The following is a 20,252-nucleotide window of genomic DNA, read 5'->3' as shown; positions in this document are numbered from 1 at the left end:
CTTACACTTCCCTGTCACCCTGTGGCAGAATGGTGGACAGCTCCTCTTGGAGTCTTCACCATTTAAGGAAAACATCCAGAGAATTCATCTCATCATTTTGCAGCTCTCTAGAATTCTGTGATCCCTAGAAACTCATTCTGCAAAATGAATTCAATTTGCAACTCACACCTCTTCTGATTATCTTCTATCCCAGCTATAGTGCTGTCTTCCTCCAGTAAACTGTGAGTTTCTAAAGGGCAGCAAACTGTCTTATGCCTTTCTTTGGATTCCCAGTAAATAGCAATGTCAGGCATACAATAGGCACTTATTGTTTACAGTCTACTGACATAGTAGCCAGAATCCCTCCTGCCTCAAAGATAACTGAATTCACTGCAGCCTCTTCCCCACATCAAAGACTCCTTTTCTGGGGTGCCTACTTTCATCATTTCCATTTATTAACCATTATCCCATTCTCTTTCCCCTCAAATTACATTTGACTGACTTAGTTGTGTGTGTGATGCATCCATCAGAATAATGGATGTCTTTTAAGGCAATGCCATTTTAGATTCTCCAAAAACAAGCTCAATGCCTTGCAGAGAGTAGCAGTTCATGAATACTTGTTGAGTTCATTTGGATAAAACTTAGAATGCTACTTATAACCAACTCTGAAGGAGCTACTATTTACTATCCATCCTGAGAAATGCTTTATTACCACTTCCTTTGGATTATTTCCTTTCCCTTATGCTAATTTTTCAATACCTCAAAAGATCCATTACTTCTTCCTTCTAGGAATCCTATCTACCAAAGCATATAACAGTACTTAGAAATCTTAGCATTATCATAGGTTGCAATAGCAACCTCCTACTCCCTTCTATTCATGTGAAAGGTATCGGAGCTTTATATACACTTGTCCAATTTAGCAGGTTCAGGCAAAAATTGTGCTCCACTGGTATAGAGTTAAAAAACCCAAGGTCAAGTCCACAAATGATGAGACTTGAGAGCAAGATCTCCAAGAGAATCTCTAAGGCTAATGTTCTCTTATGTTAACATTCTCTTTTTGGGGGGAAGGGAAGGCAACTGAAGCTAAATGGCATCTTGCTCAGTGTTACACAGCTACTAAGTGTCTGAGTCTGGATTTGTACTGGGGTCCTCCTAACTCCAGGGCCTTCCTGACTCCAGGGTTTGTGCTCTATCCATTAAGCACCTAGCTGCTGCCTGTGTCTTAATCTCAGGTTTTTCTCCTATGACTAGTCTGAAGATCTACACAAAAGGTGTTTCATAAATAACTGAAGTCTATGAAGGCAGTCCGCCATTATGAGGTGGGATAAACTTATTTCCCCTCTGCAAAGCCAAAGGATCAGCAAATTCTAAGCAGGAAATTTTAACTTGAGGTACATAAACTTAAAAAAAAAATTTTTGTATAAGTATTTTCAATATAATTGGCTTTTGTAATCTTAAATATTTTATTAATTTTAAAACCTTTTTTTTGAGAAGTCCAGGTAGGGAACTAGGTGGCACCGTGAAAACTGGATGTGGAGCCAGAATGACTTCAAATCAGGGCTCAGATACCATTGTGTGACCCTGCCTCGGTTCCCTTATTTTTTTATTTTTTTAGTTTTTGCAAGGCAATGGGGTTAAGTGGCTTGCCCAAGGCCACACAGACAGGTAGTTATTAAGTATCTGAGGTCGGATTTCAACACAGGTACTCCTGACTCCAAGGCCGGTGCTCTTTCCACTGCCCCACCTAGCCACCCCTTGGTTCCCTTATTTGTAAAATGAGGAAAAAAAGGATCAATAAACATTTATTAATCTCTACTCTGTGCCAGATACTGTGTAATTACTGAAGATACAAAGAAGGGTAAGAAAGTATCCTCAGAGGAGACACCGAGGTAAAAGGTTCTGAAGGAATTCTAATAGGGGAAATATTGAAACCACTATATACAGATAAGTATATACAGAATAAATTATTACAATAAACAGAGGGGGGGGCACTAGAATTAAAAAGGATAGGGAAAATCTTCCTACATAAGGATCTTACTGGGACTTGGAGGAAGATAGGCACAGGACAGCCAGTGAAAATGTCCAGAAATGAATATCTTTTTCGATAAAGGGCAGCAAAATGGAAATGTTTTTCATGATTGCACATGTAAATAATCTACATATATAAAGCTGCTATGCTTGCCTCCTGAAGGAGGAGAGTGGAAAGTAAAGGAGGGAATTTAGAAGTTAAAAATTATTTTAAAAAAAAGTTAAAAATATTTTTAGGTCGGAGAGAAAAAACAAAAACATTCTGTAAAAAACTAAGGGGGGGGGTGGCGGCTAGGTGGCGTAGTGGATAAAGCACCGGCCTTGGAGTCATGAGTACCTGGGTTCAAATCCGATCTCACACACTTAATAAGTACCTAGCTTGTGTGGCCTCGGGCAAGCCACTTAACCCCATTTGCCTTGCAAAAACCTAAAACAAAACAAAGCAAAACTAAGAGGGGCAGCTAGGTGGCACAGTGGATAGAGCACCAGCTTTGGAGTCAGGGGATCCTGGGTTCAAATCCGAACTCAGACACTTAATAATTACCTAGCTGTGTGGCCTTGGGCAAGCCACTTAACCCCACTGCCTTGCAAAAAAAAAAAGCAGGGTGAAGGTCAAGTAAGAAGATTGGAAAAATGGGGAAAGTGCCAAAAGGGGGCTGCTGCAATGATGCATATAAATGCCAACAAATATTACTTCGAGAACTGTGAAGGGATCCGTGGTATTTAAAAAAACTGATCTAAATAAAAGCATCTACACAGTGATGTGTCCCCCCCCCCCCCATCAATCTAAAATAGCACAATTCCGCTCCGGCGGGAGCTTCCGCCCCGCCCCGCCCCGCGGCTGTCCATCTTACCGGGGGCGGTTCCCCCGCCAGCCAATCCCGGCCCCGGGCCTCAGTTTCCTCCGGGCACCGGGCGGCCTCCAGCCCCGCCTCTCGAGGGCTCTTAGGCCGGTGGATGCACTTCCGTTATTCAGGAGGAGAGGGGGTCGGAGAAGGGGGGCCTCCGGGCCCGGGCGCCCCGCCCCCCTGCGGACGCAGGCCCCGCCCCTCCCGCGTGACTCGTAAATCCTCCTCCGCGCCCCGCCCCCGCCCGGGCCGGCGGCCCCGCCCCCCAGCCAGGCTTCCGCGCGGACGCTCGGGCTTCGCTGCCAGCAACTTCTCAAACTCCGCCCACTCCGCAGGCTCCGCCCCGTCCCCCCGCGGCCCCCCCCAGGGGAGGAACGGCGCCGGTCGAATCAAGTCTTCGCGAAGGTGTCGAGACTCCGCCCGCCGCCTGCATCCGAGTGAACGTTACCTCTGGGCGACGAGCCAATCAGAGCCGCCGTCCGCGGCTCCTCGCGAGAGGTGAGGCTGAAGCTGCCTCCGCCATCTTGGAGATGGGAGCAGACGGGCGATGGCTGTGGTCCTGCTAATGCAAACAACAATCCGGGGGCATTAAAAGCGCCCCGGGGTGAGCCGAGGCTCTTCCGCTCCGTCCGGCCGGCGCAAAAGAGGGGCGCGGGGAGGGTCTCCGTCGGGCGCGCGGCGGCGGCTGCTCCTGCCCGCCCCTACGGCCCGAAGCCGGAAGGATGGTGCAGTCCTGCTCCGCCTATGGCTGCAGGAACCGCTACGACAAGGATAAACCCGTTTCCTTCCACAAGTGAGTTTCCGGAGCGCGGCGCGGGCACGGGATCGGCTCTAGTCCCTCCGGGGGCCAGGGGGCGCGCGCGGGGTCAGGCCGGGGGGCGGAGCCGAGCGCGTGTCCTGGAGGGCGCGCGGCGCGGCGGCGGTCGGGAGGGTGCGTGCGCCGGTGAGGGGGCGGGGCCGGCGGCCTGACCCGGAACCTGAGGGCGTGCAGCCCCGCCCCCGCGCTGCTGGGGGGCGCGAGGAGCGGGCGTCGGGGAAGCGCGCCGCGAGCCTCGGAGCGCCGGGGCGGTGAGTGAGGCTCCCCGCCCGCCGAGGGGCATCCGGCCCGCCGAGGGGCATCCGGCCCGCCGAGGGGCATCCGGCCCGCCGAGGGGCATCCGGCCCGCCGAGGGGCATCCGGCCCGCCGAGGGGCATCCCGGCCCGCCGAGGGGCATCCCGGCCCGCCGAGGGGCATCCGGCCCGCCGAGGGGCATCCCGGCCCGCCGAGGGGCATCCCGGCCGGGCCCCCGGAGAGACGCCGGCTGAAGCCGCGCCCGCGCGCAAAAGCACGCGGCGGCGGCGGCGGGAAGGGAGGGACGCGGGGTGGCCCGGCGCCGGGGTTAGGCCCGCGCCGAGGGGCTGCCGCCGAGTGCGGCTAATGGAGGGGCTGAGGGGCCGCCGGTGTCCGCGCGGCCAGTGTGGGCCCGAGTGCCCGGCTGCTTCCCTGTAAAACCAGTCTCATTCATTCTGAACCTTTTCTGATGAAGTGGACCTGGATGGCAGCCTGGGGAAAGATTGGAGACCCCTTTAAAAGTCATAAACCGGGTTAAAAATACTCTGACCGGGAAAATCGGCTTCCTCGAAAGGCATTTTCACTAATGCTCAAGATTGCTTTTTTTCTTTAGATTTTATCTTCACTACATAGGATTACTAGGAAGTAGCTGATAGTGAAATACTTTTCATCAAAGTAATTTTTTGAAGCTCATAAATCACGTTAAAAACTTTCTAACTGGGAAAGTTTGCTTCCTTGAAAGGCATTTTCACTAATGCCCAAGATTTATTTTTTTAGATTTTATTCTCACTATATCAGAAGACCAAATTGGACTTGACCAGTAAGTTATAGAGAAAAAGAGTATTGCCATAGGTGACTGAACGATTTTGAAAGATTATCCTTTGAAATGAGAAATAGAGACTTGTTATTGATTGGCCCCATTGGAGGGAACTGGAAGCGTTGGACCAGAATCCAGAGACAGATTTCTAGATGGCAGAGCCAGAGTCCTGGAGTCCAAAAAAGACCTAAGTTTGGATCTAGCCCCATGCACTGTTTGACTCTAGGTAAAAGACTTCACCTCAGCTTTTCTTGTCTGTTAAATGGGGATAATTCCAGTGCTAACCCCTCAAGGTTGTTGGGTAGATCTAATGATTGTCCAAAATGTCCATGGAGTTGTCTTGGAAAGCAGTGAGTTCCTAACATAAGCATAGGTATTATACCTCACCTCCCACCCCAAATAATCTTATTTGATCACTGGAGGTCTTCCAGAAAAGACTAAATAGTCATTCACTTGCTGGAGTCTTTGTAGAAGGAGTTCCAGTTCACTAAATGACAGCTGGAACTTTCTGAAAATCACTAATGACAATTTTACCTTGAAAAATGAATTGAAATCATTTTGCATAGCCTTCATTTTTAAAAATCAACTGAAAAGCTTTCTATAAAAACAGGAAAAGATGCACTAAATTGGAGAAAGGTAAATTAAAACAAGAAAGGCAAATTAAAACTTTATTAGATTAGTGTGACTAAAAAGGAAAATGCTGAATGTTGGAAGGGATGTGGGAAAACTGGGACACTAATGCACGGCTGGTAGAGTTGTGAACCAATCTAACCATTCTAGAGAACATTTTGGCACTGTGCCCAAAGGGCTATAAAACTGTATATCCTTTAATCCATAATACAGCTGCTAGATCTATATCTGAAGAGATCATAAAAAGGGAAAAGCACATATCTATACAAAAAAGTTTATAGTAGTTGACTAAGAATTGGAAATCAAAGGGATACTCATCAGTTAGGGAATGGCTAAACAAGCTGTGGTATGTAATTGTAATGGAATCTTATTGTGCTATATGAAATGCCAAACAGGATGCTTTCAGAAAGAGTTGAAGAGTTTAAATGAGCTGATGCTGAGTGAAGTAAGTGAACAGAAGCAGAACATTGTCCACAGTAACAGTAATGTTGTATGATGATTGATAGTGAATGATTTAGCTATTCTCAGCAATATGATGATCCAAGATAATCCAAAGGACCAATGACGGGGCATAGTAGTGACTTCCAGAGAATGAACTGATAATTTTGAATACAGGCTGAAGTTTACTATTTTTCACTTAAATTTTTTTCTTTTATTCTAGTTATCTTGTACAAAATAGAAATGTTTTCCATTGTACACGTACAACCCACATCTGATGATTTACCATCTCGGAGGGGTGACAGGAGAGAGGGAGAAATAGAATTTGGAACTCAAAACTTTAAATAAAAATGTTATGAAAAAATAAGTTCACCTTGCTATTAAGATAAATCAACTGATAATTCTAAAATTAAAGAATTATAAGATACAAAGGTAGAAAAAAATCTGAGAAATAAGTTATCTGGGCAATCTCCTCATTTTATAAATTGACTTTGAAAGAACATCCCATACATTTAAGGGTTTCAAAGGGGGTCTTTGCCCTAAACATCTAAGTGCTTTTTTGACTATTGTCCTAAAATTGTGCTTTTCTGAAGAAGCTTAGAGGCAGAGATTAATTAGTTATTACAGTCACTGGAGCTTCATGTGGGGGAAAAGAACATGGTTTTCCTGGACAAGAGTGAAGAAAATTTGAGGCAGGTATTATAGAACAGTTTGCTAAAACTTTACTGTTACCCATATAAAGAGAGGAAAACAAGGGTTACCAGAATTTCAAGGACTGACAAACTTTGATTTTAAGAATTTTTCTTTTGCAATATGAGTTCAGCAGGATATTACTGTGAATGTTTTGAATAGCATTATTGTTGTTTAATTCATCCATCCATTTGTTTGTTTACTTATTTTTAAATTTTTTGCAAGACAAATGGGGTTAAGTGGCTTGCCCAAGGCCACACAGCTAAGTAAATGACTGAAGTTGGATTTGAACTCAGGTACTCCTGACTCCAGGGCCGGTGTTCTATCCGCTGTGCCACCTAGCCGCCCCCCATCCATTTATTTTTAAAGACTTCCAGCTCACTGGAAGTGTAAGTCCCATAATGATCAGCATAGGAGTTTTGACATATTCATACTTGCAGCTGAATGATTTGTCCTTCTTGGGCAATTTGGACCCTCCATCCCTCTCCTCCTTTATACTTTTCCTCCACATCAATGCCAAACAAAACAGATATGCTAATCTGATATACAGCTCAGGACTTCCTAGTTCAGGATTCCCTCTCTTCTCCATCAAATCCTGAACCTCCCTAGTAGCTGGGATTACCTGCCTCCACAGCAGGTAAATTATCCCCATTTTACAGAAGAGGAATCTGAGGCAGGAAGCAAATGACTTTCCCAGAATCACACCTCTGTTATGAGTGTATTAGACAGGATTCGTACTCAAGATCTTCCTGACTCTAATTTTAGCATTATTGGATAACCTTGCAAATCCTCATATGCAATAGTACTTTTTAATTCAAGTTTTTCAAAGCACTTTACTCAATCCCATTTACTCATGACAACAATTCATTGAGATAGGTGTTAAACTTTAGGCTCACAGTAGTGACCCAGGCTGGACTTGAATGAGGTCCCAACTGATTTCAGCATCCTGTGGGAAAGAACACATCGGTGGAGAGGCAGTGGCATAGAAGCAAGAGGACTGCCACTTGCTGCCCGTCTGGCTGTGAGCAAATTCTTTTTTATGCCTGTTATCTGTGAAATGGAGATGCCTTTCTTACCAGTACTGCTTCACTCAGGAAGGGTCCAGGTGTCTAGCAGCACTTTTCAGAATTTAAAACATTAGAGAGACTAGCTCTTAGGGTGCTAACCAAGAGTTTGTCTAACTCAGACTCCTCATTTTGCTCTAGAAGGTAAATGGATTTGCCCAAAGTCCTACAGGCTTCCTCTGACTCCAACCTTCTGGGCTATTTCTGCCATCCTAGTAAGTGCTAGTCATGTAGAGTTATGCTAGTTATGTGCAAATATACATATAATCCTACTAATGTCCTAAAATGGCACAGATCCAACATGGTGCAGAAGTCCAGAAGTTTAGTTTGGGTATGCGATCTTGAAACAGTCATTTCTCTGGACCTCAGTGACCTCATCAGGGAAAGAAAGTTGATCTCCCAAGAAAGATGAAACTTGACAATTTGAAGATACCATTTTTTCAACTGGAAACTGAACTGTTTCAACTGTGAAACTATGATAACATAGCTAGCATTAAAGCTTAAGTTTTGGATTGCTTTTTTTTTTTAAACTCTAGGTCCAGCGGTTTATGTACTAGACTAAAATGTTTCTCAAGCTAGCCCCTCCCCCAATCTCATTTTACAAATGAAGAAATTGATTTGCCACTTGATGCTTTATTACTAATTTTGGCTATTATTAAATTGTCAACAAATTGCCAGCTGAATAAAATCTAATCTCAGACTTTGGAGATAACATCAATATCTAAAAAACTTTGAAACCTTTAAATACTAGCATAAATTTCAAAGGAAACTTCCTTTACATTGACACAAACTTAGATTTTTGTGGGAAAACAAATCTTTATTAACACTTTAATTTGAAAAAGCAAAAGCAAATAATCTTAAGAGTAAAGAAATACTGATCTTGTTATCTCTTATACTTTATATTTCTTCCTTTAGGAGATTATTTCTCATCACACTCAATTTGGATCAATGTACAACATGGAAACAATGTAAAGACTGACAGATTGCTTTCTGTCGGGGGAGGGAAGTAAGATGGGGAAAAATTGTAAAACTCAAGATAAATAAAATCTTTAAAAAAGAGTAAAGAAATTTTCCAACCAATTCCAACCAAAGCACTGTTTGAACTTTCTATTTGCCAAGAATGATTTTCAGTTTGGGGAAATAGGAACTAAACTGGATAGGCCTTAGAAAAACAGGAAAATTTAAATCTACCTTCCTAGGAGGTAGATTGGCCTGCTGTAGCTAGGCCAAAAAAGAGAAAGGGTGGGGTGAGAAAGGAAGGGAGAAGTTTCTTAGCTCAAGGAATTCAGTCTTTTGGTTCCAGTTCTACTTCTATCCTCTAGCAGAGGCATTAAGGATCAAAATGATTTTGAAAAGCCTTCGTTCTCTTCTTGTGGATTAGGAATTAATTGGAAGGCAAAATGCAAGTGTTGTTCTTTTCTAATTTCTCTTGGAAAGATTGGTTCTAGTCATATATTACAGTGTAATCTTGAGCAAGTCACTATTTTATGATTCAGTTTCATCCTGTTTGAGATGAGAGGTTAGAGTTAGATCTCATATCATAACCTTTAATATCCCTCTCCTCCAAGAAGAGTTTTGTTTGTTTTTTATCTAGTTTTGAAATAGAAACATTTATATAATTCACAGACAATCACATGTTTGTTCAGTCCCATAATTCTATAAGATGTCTCCCAGTTTTGTCCTCCTGCTTTCCTGATTAGGCTGTAACTACAGATGATTGAAAGTTGATTAGACTAAATCCTTGTACAGAAACTTGTTAGGAAATTAGAGTTTTTTTGGTAGAATTTTTCCCTGCCTCAGGAATTCAGATATATTATTATTTTTAGTTCTCTTAATTCTTGAGTTTATTTTCTATAAGTCTTTAAAAAATAACATGGAATATGAGTGTTGGAAAAATCATATAATTTGGGAATTAATAATTGCTTTTTTTCTTGGCTTCTGTGGTTGATCTGGGTGGAACTTAATTGAATCAAAAAATTATTTGTTACAGTGCCAAGAGTAGCTGGCCATTATGTATCTAATTACCAAATTAAGTACAATCGATGATATCCTAAAAATACTTGTTTTTTATTTTTTTAAGTTTTCAACGCCTTTTCTGAATTTATAGTTTTATTAAACTGATTTTTACATTGAGCTATTATTGTAGTTGGAGAATTACTTTAAAATTTATGAAAACTCAATTTTCACTATAATTTGATAATTGAAACTGCTTCATCAGTATGGGTAGGTTCTATGACTAATAATTATACATTCTTTGGGAAAAGTTTAGTTTCTGAGTTGAGAGTTTTTTAATCCTTGGAAAAAGGAGATTTTTGAGTAGTAATTATTACTCTTTTAAAAGTACTTTATCTGGGTGGGTAGGTGGTACAGTGGGACCTGAGTTCAAATCCAACCTCAGACACTTACTAATTACCTAGCTGTGTGGTCTTGGCCAAACCACTTAACCCCATTGCCTTGTAAAAACTAAAAGAATAACTCTTATTTAGCTAAATTGCATTATCTTTCAGGTGTAAAAAAAAGGTCAGAATTTGAAGTAAAATACCTTTTTTTGCTGTTTTTGCAAGGCAATGGGGTTAAGTGACTTGCCCAAGGCCACAGCTAGGTAATTAGTAAGTGTGTGAGGCCGGATTTGAACTCAGATACTCGTGACTCCAGAGCCTGTGCTCTATCCACAGCACCACCCAGCAGCCCCTACCACTTCCCCACCTAGCAGCCCCAGAGCTATTCTTTATACAAAGCTGCATTCTGTGTTTGGACTATTTACCTTTCAAGGTCTTAGCTCTTGGCTTTGTGACTAAACTATTCTTTTATTCCTCGATAATGCCCTATTTCTGTTGACTTTCTCTTGGTTTGGATGTGACTGGTCCTTGAAGATTGCCAGTGGATCGTTAACTGGGTAGTTGCAGCATTCAATAATATATATGTGTGTTCAAGGACTAGTCTGGCTAAATGCATACTAGATCACCTCATTTTCAACTGCATGAAATGTCAGCGATGTCTTATTGGTGGATGAGAAGTATCCTCGATGAAATCTTGGAATTTTTGAAATTTAAAGAATAATAATTTTCATGATTCCTTAAAAAAAAAAACTTGAGTCTTGATAAGATTACAGAATTGAATTATTCTTTTGTAGGTTTCCTCTTACACGACCTGATCTTTGTAAAAAATGGGAGGCTGCTGTCAGAAGAAAAAACTTTAAGCCCAGCAAATACAGCAGTATTTGTTCAGAACACTTTACACCAGACTGCTTTAAGAGAGAGTGCAACAATAAGCTACTGAAGGAGAATGCTGTACCCACAATATTTTGTTTTACTGAACCACATGACAAGGTGATAATTACATTTTAAGTAAAAAAAATGGTTTTATTGATTTTAAATAGTTTCATGCTTACTTATTCCACTTTTGTATCTTACTGCAAAGATTATAGTTTACCTAAATTAACATGACCTTACACTTCATTTTTCTATTAATCAAATGAAAGTTCAGTCACAATATATTTTCCTTTGTTCATTGTCCAAGAATCCTTAATTTTATACTCTCCTTTACATAAAAACAAGCTTCAAATTTTAGAAACTTCAATTCCTTCAAGAGAAAAGCCTTAACTGTGCTTCAGATAATGTTATTTAAGTTATTCAAGCTGGCTATTGAGGTCACTTATTTGGAATGACTAAATGACTTTGCCTTATTGTTTTAGAATGAGGACCTTCTCGAGCAACAAGAACAGCTCCCACCCCCTCCTCTTACGCCTCCTGTTTCCCAAGTTGATGCAGCTCTTGGATTATTGATGCCACCTCTTCACACTCCTAATAATCTTGCAGTTTTTTGTGATCACAACTATACTGTAGAAGATACAGTGCATCAAAGGAAAAGGATTCAGCAGCTCGAAGAACAAGTGGAAAAACTTAGAAAGAAACTCAAGACCGCACAACAACGATGCCGAAGACAAGAGCGGCAGCTTGAAAAGCTCAAGGAGGTTGTTCAGTTTCAGAAAGAAAAGGATGCATTATCCGGAAGGGGCTATGTGATTCTGCCCAATGACTACTATGAAATAGTTGAAGTTCCAGCATGAAAATCTCTACAAATCTCCATGGAACAGGACTACGGGACTTCATCAGATGTACAGGATTACAGAGATTCATGTAAAAAATTAAACATTCTTAATTCCTTATGTAAAAAGCACTTCAGGACTTTAAAACAATAAAATTGATATATAATGTTAAAAATGTAAATTTTTTGTCTATAGTATTTAGTTTTTTTACAGTTTGACAAATTTTAAAAGTTACAGACTAACCTCAGAGTGACATAAATTTAATACCTGTTTTAAGATAGAGAATTTCATTTTTTTCTATTTTCAATATTTATAAGTATAAAATCTGAAGTGAAAAAATTGATACAGTAAAAATGATGTAAAACTAAAATGGAAAATTATTGGAATATATTAGTTGAAAGAACTGATGATATAAATAGAAAATATGGATCAGATCATGAAACATAACATTGTCAGCATGAATTGACCATATTTTAGACAGTTTATTCTTCTCTGCATCAGTTGGTCAGGCTGTTTTTATATAAAAGGTTTAGTTGTCTCTGGGAAGAATAATATTAAAATACTTTCAGATTTGAAAGTTAATTCAGTTTCTGCATATTTTTTACCTAAAATTTTTTCCTTTTATTGACTCAAGAATTTTTCAACATTGATAGCCTTTGCTTTACAGAGTAGATACATTCTAGCTCTGTTGGACTGTAAAATGAATTTTCTTTTAAGACTTCTACTTACCTTTTCTACCCCTCAACTCTGTTCCTAGTATGACACATTTCCACAAGAGAAAAAAACAAAAAATCTGAGTAAACTATTAAAATCTTTTGGCAAGGAAGGGATAAAGATGGAAACTAGATCTTGTAGCATATTATTGAATCATTTCTTCTCATCCCCTTTTGGGCTGTTTTAAAATATATAATAAAATATACTCCAGTAAGTATTCCATTTTAATGGACTATAACCTAGAATTTCCTTAAGTTCCTTTCAAACAGAAAAAAAAGGTTTTTTTTTTTAATTCCTATTTTATTAAACAATATAATATTAACAGCTCACTTATCTAGCACTTTAAAGTTTACAAATCATGTTTTTCTGACTATAAGTGCTTTATGTCCATCTTTATGTCAAGTTGTCTAAAAATAAGGGGGGAAAGATTAAAAGATAATCCAATTAATACTTTATTTATCTTTTTTATTAAATGTGGTTTAACCACAACGATTCTTGATAGAGCTTTTAAGAACTGGATGCTGACTTAGATGTTTCCATAGAGAATACTGGTGAAACAAGGCAAGGGGACAGTGCCATTAGAAGAGTGGGAGATGTATGCTTGGGCAGCCAGATCATTCAGAAAGTATTAATGAAGTACCTACTGTGCTCAGCACTCTCCTGGCAATTTAAAAACAAAAATGAAATCCCTACTCTCAAAGAGCTTACATACTATTTGGGAAAGATTTATCCATGTCTAAACATATAAGAGACAGTGAAGTAAAAAAAAAAAATTTGAGAGAATCCCTCCTTAACTAACCTTTCCCAGAGCCACACACCATATTTCCTAGGAAATTTTAGTGATAATCTGGCATTTTATCTAGCCTAGAGTATTACCTTATGTCACATATGTCAATATTTGAAACCAAAATGTGTTCCAAACTACTGTCCACATGGAGAAGTCTAAGCATTGGATTTCCATTTTTAACATTCAAGAATATTTTTCTCAATACTTTGAATAATGACACTATTATTGGTAGAGCTGAATTAGTTAGGGAACCCAGAAGTTGAAGGAACTCCCCATGCATCTTGGACACCTCTGCAACTTAGACTTAGTTTCCCAGATTCCTGAAAAGTTAAATGACTTATCCAGGATCACACAGTTGGGTCAACTCTGTTCTCTACCACCCTGTCTAGTTAAAACAGGGAAAGCACAGGTGATAAGTGACTTATCCAGGCCAAGCCTTTTGGACATGGATTCATGATGGCTTAATTTTTCCAAGGAATGATTGAAAAAACTAGAAGTATTAAAAATTAATTTTTGAACCACATCCATTCTTTTCTGATAGCAATAATCTCAGTATTGGTTCAGAACTGAAATTACAAACTTATTTTTAGTCATGCCTGAACCTTAGGATCTTAGTAAGGTTAAGAAACCATTGTTAAGCATTATTTTGCTTTCATGTGCTCCCTTTAGCACTTGTAAAAGAATATATCATCTGTTCAAGGATGTTTCTATGCAAAAAAAACTTTTCAATCAGTATTTTCTCTCAAACTTCACTTTGAATTAGGACTTAAATACTCAATATAGAGATAAAAACCATGACATAGCATTTTATTTTTTAACTCTCTTGCCTTACAGAAATAAGTACCAATCTAGAGAAAACTGAACTATCAATAACATATTATCTTTAAAATCGCTTAATGCTTTATTGCTGGGATTCTTAACCTTTCTCTCTCTTTTTTTTTTAACGTGTAATGGAGTCCTTTGGCAGTCTGAATTCTGTGGACTCCTTCCATAAGGTTTCTAAATGAATGAAATAAAATACATAGATCACAGAGAAAACCAATTATATTGACATCCAATTATAAAAACATTTTCTAGTCAAACAAGTTCATGGATCCCAGGTTAACATCTGATTTATACGATGAATTTAGGATTCAATTGATGGTTTCTTTTTTGAGATAGCTTTTTTCTGTTTCCTTTTTTTTTGATACCCAACTTACAAAATGCAAATTGTTGATGTTAAATTTCTTTGTATTGATGTCAAAAATGTAGGACTTTTAATCAGAATAAGTTTTGGTAAAAGCCTAATACAGTAAAACTTCATTCGTTTGGACAATTTGAGAAGACCAGTATGAATTACAGAATATTTTAAAATAGATGCAGTCACCCATGGTAGTAGTACATTAATCCCTGCTACCAGAGGAGACTGGTTCAGATGAGTGGGAGTTATAAACTTCAATAGAGCTGAAATAATCAGCTATCCACACTATTAGTTACCAGTATTGGGAAAGGAGGGGACCTCCAGTCTGCCTAAGCAGGGCAGACCCAGGTGAGGAACACATCAAAGTTCTATTGATAAATAAGTGAATCAACTTGTCAATGGACATTTCTCTTCCAGATGGACAAGATAGGCGCATCCAGCTTCAAAAAATATAGTCTTAAAAATTTTAAACACACACTATTCCATTATATTCCATGAGTCCTGAATCCTAGAAAGGACCTATTGGATCTGTCTCATTGAATATTATATTGAATTACAAGTATCAATGTTATTTGCAGGTAAGCAAGTTTAATAAAATTCTTAACAATTCATTTGAGTTAAATTTGACCTTAACAAACTTGATCTTATTATTACTTTTGCTAGTAAATCTTTTCATATTATATTGCAAAACTCAAATTAACACCTTCCAAATTAGTCCAAATCAAAGAGGTTTTACTGTAATCCAATTTAGAAAAGTATTTTAGCTGTTTACTTATAGAATTCATGTTAAAAGTACTAAAATTGACTTCCTGTCTCCTTTTATTAGAGAAGCATGATGTTTACAAATTGTCAGCTGATTAGCCAGTTCTTTTCATTTGATGAAAAAAGAAAATTGTTTATGTTGTTAAAAAAATTTTTTAACAAGACACATGTTTTGGTTTCTTCCCCATGGGTCCATGAAACGATGGTGAAGCCAGGCTGAGATCTGACTTGATTTAATAGTTTACATTTCTGGGAATATTTAATTATATTTTGAAAACAGTAATTCCCTACTGCACCCAAAATCTACTTTGCAACTGTTATTGTTTTGACATAAATCACATAAAAAGTGATTTACTTAAAAATCTGTAAGGCATTCCAGAATTTTTAAAGAAAAGATGTCACAATTGGTAAATCTGCCTCCATAAGGCAAGATTCAAGCCAGATGTTCCAGCTTTACTGCTCATTCAGCTTTTTCTAGGGGCCTTGTGAAAGTAAACTTTGAAAGGTTTTGCCTTTGGTGTAACTGTATTATTTCAGGTCAGTATTGTGTGTAGTACTACGTTTAAATATTTTAAAATGTTCCTGTGAAAATAAAAATGCCAAAGAAATTGCACGATAGTTTAAGAAGCGAAGATGGATTCTACATAAAGCAAAAATAATTGCACTTAAGTAATAATATCCTTTTCTAGGATTATGAGATTTGACCATGAAAGATTTTATTCATGTGAAGGAATCTTATAAATATTTTTAAAGCTATAACAATCTGCTGACAATCTTAATTTTATTAATATTCTACTGTCTTGAAATTTTATACTTCTTTAGTTGTTAAGCCAAGATGTCATAATTAATAAACACTGTTAGAGTTGTGCCAGGATCAGTGATGCTCAATGAATAAAGGTGTTTTAGGAGATGAAACAGATTGATGCTGACAAATTTCAGACTTGATACTTTGTTTTCAAGAACAAAATTTTACTGAATGAAATATTTGCTTATATTCAAAACTACTTTATTAGCAAATTGAATATTTTAATAAAAAAAGTTTTAAAGTATTTGGCTACAAGAATCAACTAGTCATTTACTATATATGATGAATTACAGCACTGTTCCCCTCTGATAGTGCTTTATTTTTAGGACAGAAAACATTCCAAAATGCTTTTGTCCCAGATCCTAAAGAAAAGTATAAAAGCCAACAAGATCTGAATTCATTTGGCAGCTGTGTCACCTGCTAACATAAAGCTTAAGTCAGTCATTAAACATCTAAATCTATTGCAGATGAGGAAACAGGTCCAAGGGGGAGGCTATTGACTTTTTTTTTAAATTTATTTTTATTAAAGATATTATTTGAGTTCTACAGTTTTCCCCTCATCTTACTTCCCCCCCTCCCCACGGAAAGCAGTCTGTCAGTCTTTACTTTGTTTCCATGTTGTACCTTGATCCAAATTGGGTGTGTGAGAGAGAAATCATATCCTTAAAGAAGAGACAAGAAGTCTAAGAGGTATCAAGATCAGACAATAAGATATCTGGTGTTTTTTCTAAATTAAAGGGAATAGTCCTTTGTTCAAACTCCACAGCTCCTTATCTGGATACAGATGGCACTCTCCTTTGCAGACAGACTTACAAATTTTCCTTCAAACTCTAAAACAAGAATTGATAAATTTTGAAAAAGAAAATTTCCCTGTGGCAGCTAGAATTTCCTACTATAAGAGGAAAAGAAAAGTCAGATATTTGTTTTTGGGGAGGTGAGTGTTTGCTTTATTTTTGCCAGGCTACCTCAACTTTAAAAGAGGAGTTGGACTTTTCCATATATATATATATATATATATATATATATATATATATTTTTTTTTTTTTTTTTTTAGAAATGAAAAGATAGTCCTGCCTTTGGGCTGGGGAAAATAACTGGCAAGTATACCTATCCCAGCTGCAAAGAGGTTGCATGTTGTTTTAGCCATATTAACTTCAGAGGGCTAGGCACACACAGTTTATGGGAAAAAACACAACATGAAAAGAGACCTTGCCCAGACTAGCCTTCTTCACTAATCATCCCTCTGATATGCTATAGAATTTTGCTAAACTAACTGATCTAAGGTGATTTGCATACTACTTCCTATAGAGAGTTCTTCCTAAAGCCCAGATAAGAAGTTTCTCTGCTTAAGAAACTTGTGTAGTTTATTCTCTAAGATAAAATAGAACTGCTTTCAAAAGTATTTAAATTCATTTATTGTGGTGCTCTCCTCAGGTATTCTTTTCTAGTCAACCTGGGCTTGCTTTGTATTGTACAAGCCAGATGCTTTGTCTTCCATCTTAGTGCCTTTGCACTAGCTATGGCCCAGTTCTTGTGATGCATCTCTCCTCACCTTTACCTCTTGGAATTGCTACCTCTTTTCTAGGCTCAACTCGAGTGTGGCTGCCTATGGAAGGCATTTCCAGATTTTCTCATGTTAGTGCTCGCTCCAACACCCCATATTACTTTGTGGACAATTTGAATTAACTTCTCTATACAAATATTTTTTCCCAGGAGTCTGGAAACTGACAGTTCTCACCCTTATTTTCACTCTACCCTACAAGTGTTTCATCTCCATAATCCACACATTGGAAATTCTTTTATCTGGCCATAACTTCTAAAAAATTCTAAAAATTAATCAAAGCCATGAGTTCAGGCATAAAGCATCTTTAATTGAGATAACAGAGCAGCAAACTGCAACCCTGGGGGATATCAAGTGGATTTCCCAATCAAAGAGACCCATGAAAAATGTTTATAGAGTTTATAGGGGAGAGGGTGAGAGACAGTATGAGGTAGCAAGACCCTGTCATAAGACCCCAGTGACCCATAGCATTCTGAGCAGGGAAAATCACTTCTGATTCTTTTATCCTTTATGCTGGGAATCTCAGTGGAAAATGGCAAGGACATGAAAGGCCTATATCTAGTTCCCTCTCAAGGTGGGATCTTCAGATGGGGAAAAAGGTGGGGGTAACATAAGGTATATGGTTCACCTCAAGCTAACCAAGAGTAAACATCTTAAGAATAGGAATGTAAGGACATTACTGAAATTCTGACATTTCAGGGAATATTTAAAAGAATGGTTGTCCATAGTACATTTGTCATATATTAACAATTTTGTCATCTCCTGACCTTTCATCTCTGCTGATGATTTACCTTTCCTTTCCAAACTTCTTTATCCTCCCACAACCTCTACTCATATCTCTATTGCTTTCCCAGATTGCTGTAGCGGATAGAAAGCTGTCCTTGAATCTAGGAAGACCCAGGTCCAAGTCTTGCCTTTGACACTACTTGCTGTGTGACACTTTACAAATCACTTAAAATCTTCATCAAATCATCTAGAATTTATTAAACACTTGCTATTAAGTACTAGGCGTTGTTCTAAGCACAAAGGCAAACAAAATCAAACCTGTCCCTACTCTCAAGGTCTATGTCTAATCTGATATTCTTTTATTTAGAATTAATACTTCTAATCTATATATTTCTGATCAGAAATTAGTCTCTTAATCTTTAACCTAGTTATAAAGTTTCAGTCTGCTATATAAGCAACATCTTGGATGAGGAGAGAGAAAATCCTATTGTTATTTGTTAACATTTACTCTCCAAACTAAGAGGAATAAGGTGGTATTTGGATTCTACAAGAATGTGAATTTAAATTACAAAGACTGGGGTCTGCTTGTATTGTTGCCTTATGGGCAAGTAAATTAAGACAAATGATTTAACTCCAATCTGATCAAAACTAAGATTAGGTCAGGTCTGCCCCACCTAGTTCTGAGTTAACCTAGGGTCTGCTTCCTTCTCCTTTGTGCATGCTCAAGGAAGTGGCTGTACTTGCCACTTTATAATGAGTAGGGTGAGGAAAACATGGGGATGGAATATATCAATTAGTTTTGTGACCCCAGCCAATGATTGGCACAAAGACACAGGAACAAAGTCTTTCAAAGTACATATAACATCTAACATTTCTAGAACTTGGTACCCCCTCCCCTTGAGAGAGGTATGCCATTTATTAAGATGTCTTAAAAAAAATTTTAATCACTCTGGACTAAGTATTCACAAGCCATTTATAACAAGACTAAGTGGGATTCTTGTCAATAGGAATTTTAAGCTATTAGTTACCTAACTCAGTTTTTACCATTCTTTGTTCTTTCTGTGTAAAATACCCCCAGAATTTTGTATCTTTGTTGGCATTTGTAAAGATGTCATCCACCTGTGGGTTTTGGTAGGATCCTAGAGAATAAAATTTCATTTATAAAATTAACTTTATTTCATTTTTAGCCTAAGAAAATTATGTTTAACATCTACAATCTAATGAGTGTTAAGGTCTGAGAAAAGTCCCCAATTACAGAACATAGGCACTCGACACGATGGAGATACAATAGCAAGGGTTTATTAAACTAGCTCGAGCTAGGGTTCCATCCTAGGTCATGGCTACGATCCTGGAACCCTGAGTAAAGTGAGGAGAGACCTTATATATGGTTTGGTAGGGGAGTTTCAAGCATCTGCCTGCAGATTGTCTTGAGATGGTGCGGCATGGTCTTATTGGATGCAGGTCCTCGGAGAAGCCCCCCTGCTGTGTGGTCCGAGGGCTGACCAGGCAGAACCCTCAGGAGCTGATCTGGCAGAAACTCAGCTAGCTGACCAAGCAGAGACTTAGGGGCAGAATTTAGGCAACAGTTCAATAGGTTTCGACATTCAGGGTCTTACAGGCATTCAGGCTAAAGTTCACAGGTTTCGAAACTCAGGGTCTTACATGAGGAAGACAACAGGCAAACAACTGTGCAAATGATACTCAGGTTAAATGGAGGGGTAGTCTCATGAAAGGCACCAAGATGAGGAAAAATGAGGAAAGATTTCTTGCTGAAAGTGGGACTTCAGCTTGAACAAGTTAAGGAAGTCAAAATGCAGATTTGATTACAGTTATGGGGATTGCAATTGTGGAAAATAGCCAGTGAAAATGCTCTGAGTAATGGGGCGGCTAGGTGGTGTAGTGGATAAAGCACCGGCCTTGGAGTCAGGAGTACCTGGGTTCAAATCTGGTCTAAGACACTTAATAAGTACCTAGCTGTGTGGCCTTGGGCAAGCCACTTAACCCCATTTGCCTTGCAAAAACCTAAAAAGACCCAACACTCTGAGTAGATTGTATAGGTAGAAGGAGTAAGGTTTGAGGTCAAGAATGACCATAAGATTTGGAGCCTGGGTACCTGGGTAAAT

At 38.9% G+C, this 20,252-nt stretch overlaps 2 protein-coding genes across 3 annotated transcripts in view; both read left to right on the top strand.

Annotated features, from left to right (window-relative positions):
- The first annotated feature begins 3,181 nt into the window (after positions 1-3,181).
- Positions 3,182-15,470, top strand: THAP1 (THAP domain containing 1). Of its 2 annotated transcripts, XM_074209052.1 has the most exons (3): positions 3,221-3,648; positions 10,680-10,875; positions 11,241-15,470. In XM_074209052.1, the coding sequence occupies exons 1-3, from the start codon at positions 3,578-3,580 to the stop codon at positions 11,613-11,615; spliced, it is 642 nt and encodes a 213-aa protein (XP_074065153.1). In that variant the 5' UTR covers positions 3,221-3,577; the 3' UTR covers positions 11,616-15,470. The 2 variants fall into 2 exon arrangements, with proteins under 2 accessions (XP_074065154.1, XP_074065153.1); XM_074209053.1 differs by lacking the exon at positions 10,680-10,875 and having other exon boundaries at positions 3,182-3,648; positions 11,241-11,430.
- Positions 15,464-20,252, top strand: part of CHRNA6 (cholinergic receptor nicotinic alpha 6 subunit) — a 42,927-nt gene continuing 38,138 nt past the window's right edge. The window contains exon 1 of the mRNA XM_074209046.1: positions 15,464-15,574. The gene's annotated coding sequence lies outside the window, so the exon portion shown is untranslated. The remainder of the gene's footprint in view (positions 15,575-20,252) is intronic.

The sequence above is a fragment of the Macrotis lagotis genome, chromosome 1 (genome assembly GCF_037893015.1).
Source record: "Macrotis lagotis isolate mMagLag1 chromosome 1, bilby.v1.9.chrom.fasta, whole genome shotgun sequence".
Lineage (NCBI taxonomy): Eukaryota > Metazoa > Chordata > Mammalia > Peramelemorphia > Peramelidae > Macrotis > Macrotis lagotis.
Note: the sequence above shows the minus strand (reverse complement) of the source record. Positions and strands in the feature narration are given on the sequence as shown.

Excerpts from the sequence above, each read along its gene's own strand:
- THAP1 (XM_074209052.1), top strand. The coding sequence starts at position 3,578 with ATGGTGCAGTCCTGCTCCGCCTATGGCTGCAGGAACCGCTACGACAAG. Across the intron at positions 3,649-10,679 it reads AAACCCGTTTCCTTCCACAA|GTTTCCTCTTACACGACCTG; the intron begins GTGAGTTTCCGG and ends ATTCTTTTGTAG. Across the intron at positions 10,876-11,240 it reads TTACTGAACCACATGACAAG|AATGAGGACCTTCTCGAGCA; the intron begins GTGATAATTACA and ends TTATTGTTTTAG.